We start from the raw sequence: 5,663 nt of genomic DNA on the forward strand, positions 1-5,663 counted from the left end.
TTCCCCCTTGGAAATCAGAATCCCTCACACATGGGCCTGTGGGCCCTCTCATCTCATACGGTGCTCATGATCTTGCCTCATGTGGACTTGAATGGAGTGAGGGCTGCTGGAGACAGTTGTCAGGGTCAAGTGGGCGTGGAGCCGATGCCTGATACATTTTAAAGCTTTCTCCTTTTTTTCATGATCCGGGGTCTCTGACTTACTAAATTGTTCATGTGTGCCTTCCTCAGCCTCCCTGACTGGGCCTTTTAGTGGCTTAGATGTGGCTGTGGACCAGGTTTTCTCTGGGTTTGAATTCCATTTGGAATATACCTATTGTGTGATTATGCTAATGTTTCCTAACCTCTGTGTCGCAGATCCCTGACAATGGGGATGTTAGTAATAATGGCACCTACTTCACATACTGTGTGAGGATCAGTGCACTACTGTTTGGTGAGTGCTTACACACATTAGAAGAGTTTGCTAAGAATGTTAGTTTCAGAGCCTGCGGAAAGCACTCCTCCTCTTGGACGGGGTCCTTCCATTGACCCCTGAGCCTCCTCTGCTGTGTTCCAGCCTCCCTTCCCACAGAGCCCCTGGTGGCACCCCGCCTGGAGGAGTTGGCTGTGGCAGCCGTGACCTCGGACACAGTGCACCTCTCATGGTCGGTAGCCCAGGGAGTCTTCGATTCCTTCCTGGTCCAATACAGGGATGTACAGGGGCAGCCCCAGGCCCGTGGGTGGAGACCTCCGCGAGGTCACCATCTCGGGTCTGGTCCCAGCACGCAAGTACAAGTGCCTACTCTTTGAACTCCAGGATGCGAAAAGTCATGGCCCACTTTCCACAGATGCTAAGACCCGTGAGTGAGGAGGGCCAGAGGCCACCTTTGCCCCTGGAGCCTTTTGACAGTCATTCGCCTCCTTGTGGTGACAGTTGGAATTTTATTTTCTGTGCCAACACTCCAGACCCCAGGGCCTCCATTTATTTACTGGGTCCGGGGGAAGCCAGTCCTGAGCTCCCCGTTGCCCCTCATTCCCATCCTTTTGTCTACTCCTTCTACATCCTGAGGGACACTTGCTTTCTTCCCTAGCTCCTCTTTTATCCCTATTCCTTTGCCTCCCCTTCCTGACATGTGGCCTAGTCACCTCCTCCCAGCTCTCAGAGCCCTGAGGAAGCTTTATGTGCTCCCACCACTGTTTCTGTCACTCTCCATGTACGTCTCTCTCTTTTCTAGTCCCAGACACAAAACCTTCTCCTCGCCTGGGAGAGCTGACAGTGACAGGCGTGACCCCGGACTCCGTGGGCCTCTCGTGGACGGTCCCCGAGGGGGAATTTGACTCCTTTGTGGTCCAGTACAAGGACAGGGATGGGCAGTTCCACGTGGTGCCTGTGGCCAGGGACCAGCTAGAGGTCACCATCAGTGGCCTGGCGCCCAGTAAGAAGTACAAGTTCTTGCTCTATGGGCTGGCAGGCAGGAAGCAGCTGGGCCCCATCTCTGCTGACGGCACCACAGGTGAGCCCCAGTCCTGCCTCCCACCTTTGCCAGAGCAGCCTCCTATCAGCCCCAGAGCTGGCCCCGTGGCCTTCCCATGAAGTTTAGTCTTCTACCTCCAACCTTGGCATGACAGTTATAATACCACAAGCAAACATGAATTGAGTCCAATTGCATGCCAGGCACTGTTCTGGGCATTTTACATGCCTTATTTCCTCCATTTACTGACTGAAGCCCTGGCTTCGGGGCCAAGTTCAAGTTCTGATTGCCAGCAGTGTGGCCATGGACAAGCCACTTCCTTGCCTTGAACCTCAGTTTCCATGCCTGTACAGAGGTTGGGAATAATAATATCTCCTGGCACTGAGGACGTGTTCACATCCTCCTCCCTTTGTCCCAACTCTGTGGCAAGAGGTGGAAAATACGGGTTTGGCTGCAAAAAGACTATGGAAAAATCTAGTGTCATTGTGTCCATGACTCAGCCCCCCAAGGAACGGGTGGAGATGGGTCACTGACCCTTACGCCCTCCCAGGATCATGAGTCACCCTGACCAGACAAACAAGGATGGGGCACTTGGCCAGTTGGGGCCCCCAGACTCCCTAATTATCTTCCCTGAGCCCTCATTGTGGGGACTAGAAGCAGGCTTCTCCTCTGACCCCCTATCAGTCAGCACCCACACTTGGTAGCTCTCTTCTGTGCTCTGCTCTCCCCTTCACTCTCCCAGCTCTGGCCCTGGTTTCTGCCCCCACCTCTCCTCACCAGCTGCCCTGGTCCAGGGCTGTTAGTGCAGGGCTGGGCACAAGGGTGGAACCGGGGTGGAGGTGAGATGGGGGTAGGGAGGGTGGGGAGGTGATCATGGACAGGCAGTAGCAGCCCACGAACTTGGCTGGCTACCCAGCCTGCCTCTTACTGTTTGGGGGCATCTCCCTGATGACCCAGATACCCTCTGGGAGCCTTCCCCAGCTCCAGCCACTTCCCTGCTCAGGAGAGTGCGGGGTACGGGGAAAACGGAGGCCCTTCTCAGCACCCCCAGTCACCCCTCTCTCAGGAGGTGATCTTATGCACTTCCTGTACCTGGGTCACAGTGGGGAGGGAGTGAGGGCAGGAAGGAGTTCGGGCAGTGGCCTCTGGAGGAGGAGACGGGGTTACCCACCGTCCTTCCTACAGGACAGGGCTGGATCAGGCCTGTCTGTCTCCCCAGGTGGCTGTCCATGAAGCCACACTTTAGGGACCCTTTCCGAGACCCTCTTGCCTCCCAGAAGTTGCCAGGGCCGAGGTGAAGGCACCTCCTGAGCAAGAGCCCCTTCCTCCACCCTCCCCACAGCTCCCTTGGAGAAGGAGCGGCAGCCCTCGCCCCACCTTGGGGAGCTGATGGTGACGGATGAGACCCCAGACTCCATGCGCCTATCATGGACCGTGGCCAAGGGCCCCTTTGACTCTTTCGTGGTCCAGTATTGGGACACCGATGGGCAGCCCCAGGCCTTGCTCGTGGGTGGTGACCAGAGCAAGGTCCTTGTGTCAGGCCTGGAGCCCAGCACCCCCTACAAGTTCTTCCTCTACGGCCTCCATGAAGGGAAGCGCCTGGGACCTGTCTCCGCTCAGGGCACCACAGGTACCCCCAGCGAGGGCCCTGCATCTTAGCCTCGCCTGCCTCTAGTCTGGGACTGGAAAGGGTGAAGGGGGCGCCTAGAAACAGTGCGCACAGGGGAGGAGCATGAGGAGTGTACCATGGAGGGAGGAAGTGGCAGGCAAGCCGCCCTGGGCTCTACACGTATGTGTTGTCACTATGGGCCCTACTCTGGGTTCCAGCGTCTCATTAGCTGGGTCCAGGGTGGAANGGGCCTGGAGCCGGGGCGCAAGTACAAGATGCACCTGTATGGCCTGCACGGGGGACAGCGCGAGGGACCCGTGTCCACCGTGGGCGTGACCGGTGAGTGTGGGCAGGCAGGGTGGGGGAGACAGCCCCTGGAAGCCTTTTCCTATGTTAGCATCTCCATGCAAACATGAATACCCCTGCCTGCACATCACAGGCCTGGGATCCTGGTAAAGGGCAGATTTGTTCAGCAGGTTTGGCCTGAGGCGAAGGTCCGCTTTTCTAACACCCTCCAAGATGTTATATCACGTCCCGCGTGATAAGGGCTGGGGGGCTCAAGGAGGGACAGCGACGGGTTAAGAAATCACAGGAGTGAAAAGTAGAATATCTGCAGTCCGGGGGTCTCCTCTCTGCAGACCAAGAGAGCAAGCCTTGATACTGGCGAGCGAATAACTTTTATTTATAACTGTCACAAAGAAGTCAATTTGAATATATATACCCAGTTAGTCGATTCGATTAGACTGGCAGCTGCTTCACTGAAGCTCATTGTGATCAAGCAGAGTTGTGCTTTCACACATACCTATGATGCCCCGATGGCCTCAGCATTCGGAGACCACCGGATAGGGAAGTTTTACCGAGATCATTCCCTCGGGTCTCAGCATTCCAAGACACTTCCTCATGACTTCAAAGGATCAGGGCACAGGAGCATTTGAGTAGGCAGCTGCAAGGTGACAATGGTGATGCTGCTGGTCTGAGGACCACTCTGAGCAGCAGTCTCTTCACAACCAAGAATTAGACGCTTTCTTAGAATGTGTTGGAGAGAGTCGTACTGGCTGGCACCCCTGGTCCCTCCCTGAGGCTCAGCCTCTATGGAATGACCGGAGGCCCTGATGGCAGCTGGAAGGTGCTCATCATACAGCGTCTTGCCTGCAGCACCCCCAAACCTCATGGTTCCGGAACCACCACACTTATGACTGCAGTGGGTCAACTAAGATGTGGGTGCCCTGAGCCAAGCGCTGTGGGAGTTCACAGGGGCAAACCTCAAACATGGCAGAGAAACAAGTTCTTATCCTCATGGGGCTCCTGGTCGTGGGGAGACAGGCTGTGAACCAGCAAATAAGGCAAAGGAGGACATGGGTATGACTAAGCCAGGCCTGGGTGGCAAGGCCAAGGCCTAGCCCAGCCTGTTCAGGGGTACCCACGGGACAGCTGAGACCTGACGTCAGACAGGTGTTAGCGTGGTGACAGCTAGCAATAGGGCGAGGCATGTGTCAGATCAACGATGTGACAGCTGATGTAAAGGCCTGGAAACTAGGAACATCAGGGCACCTGAGAGCGTCGTGGATGAGCTGCTCTGAGTGGGGGTATAGTCTTGAGATGGGGTGGAGAGGTAGGGGCAGTTCAGCAAGCCAGGCACTCCTCCCAGGAGTACAGATTTTAAGTAAGACTGACACCATCAGATGTGCATTTAAAGGCCCATTCTGGTCCCCTGTGCAGAATGGATGGGGAAGGAGGCAGGGACATCAGGAGTGAGGTAGGAACCCAGGTGGGAGGTGAGGATGACCCAAACCAGGAAGGTAGGGCTGCAGGTGTGAGGAGTGAGGAGCCTTGAGAGGAACTCAGGAGAGAGTGGGACACACTGAGTGATGGCAGTTGAGGACAAGAACAGGTCCAAGAAGACAGCAGGTTTCTGGTTGGGGGTGGGGGTCTGAGGTTTTAGGGAGCAAAGACTTGAGCCAAAGGGAGTGAGATGCCAATGAGACCCCAGTGGAGAGAGCCCAGGGCACAGTGGCCACGTGAACCTGTGTTCAGAGAAGAGGTGGGTGCTGGAGAGAGAGGGCGAGGTCAGAAGGGGCTATTTATAGGTGGTGGGTGAGGCAGGGATGGTGATGGTGAGGTGATGGGAAGGAGACATTAACGTGACCAGAAAGAGGTACTGTGGACTGCGAGGTCTGCTCTTTATCTTATCTTTGCAACAAACCCCTTTATATGCTGAACTGAGGACTGAGGAGACCTCACCTGTCCTCATGTTTCTGTCCACCTCCAGACTATGAAGCTGTGACCACCCAAGCCCCGCCCACCACGACGCCCCAGCCTCCCGTCAAGCCGCGCCTGGGGGAGCTGGCAGTGACCGACGCCACCCCTGACTCCCTGCACCTCTCCTGGACCGTCCCCGAGGGGCAGTTTGACCACTTCCTGGTTCAATACAAGAATGGGGACGGGCAGCCCAAGGTGGTGCAGGTGCCGGGACACCAGGATGAGGTCACCATCTCGGGCCTGGAGCCTGACCACAAGTACAAGATGAACCTGTACGGCTTCCATGGTGACCAGCGCCAGGGCCCCGTGTCTGCCATCGGGGTGACAGGTGAGAGGACGGTGGCA

General features: G+C 56.3%; 1 protein-coding gene across 1 annotated transcript in view; it reads left to right on the plus strand.

Moving 5' to 3' along the window:
• TNXB (tenascin XB) overlaps positions 1-5,663 on the plus strand; it is a 70,212-nt gene that overhangs the window by 56,414 nt on the left and 8,135 nt on the right. The window contains 4 exon segments of the mRNA XM_019626683.1: positions 556-709; positions 711-838; positions 1,214-1,492; positions 2,793-3,080. Coding sequence (XP_019482228.1) covers positions 556-709; positions 711-838; positions 1,214-1,492; positions 2,793-3,080 — 849 coding nt within the window.

This window comes from Hipposideros armiger, unplaced genomic scaffold (genome assembly GCF_001890085.2).
Source record: "Hipposideros armiger isolate ML-2016 unplaced genomic scaffold, ASM189008v1 scaffold_687, whole genome shotgun sequence".
Classification (NCBI taxonomy): domain Eukaryota; kingdom Metazoa; phylum Chordata; class Mammalia; order Chiroptera; family Hipposideridae; genus Hipposideros; species Hipposideros armiger.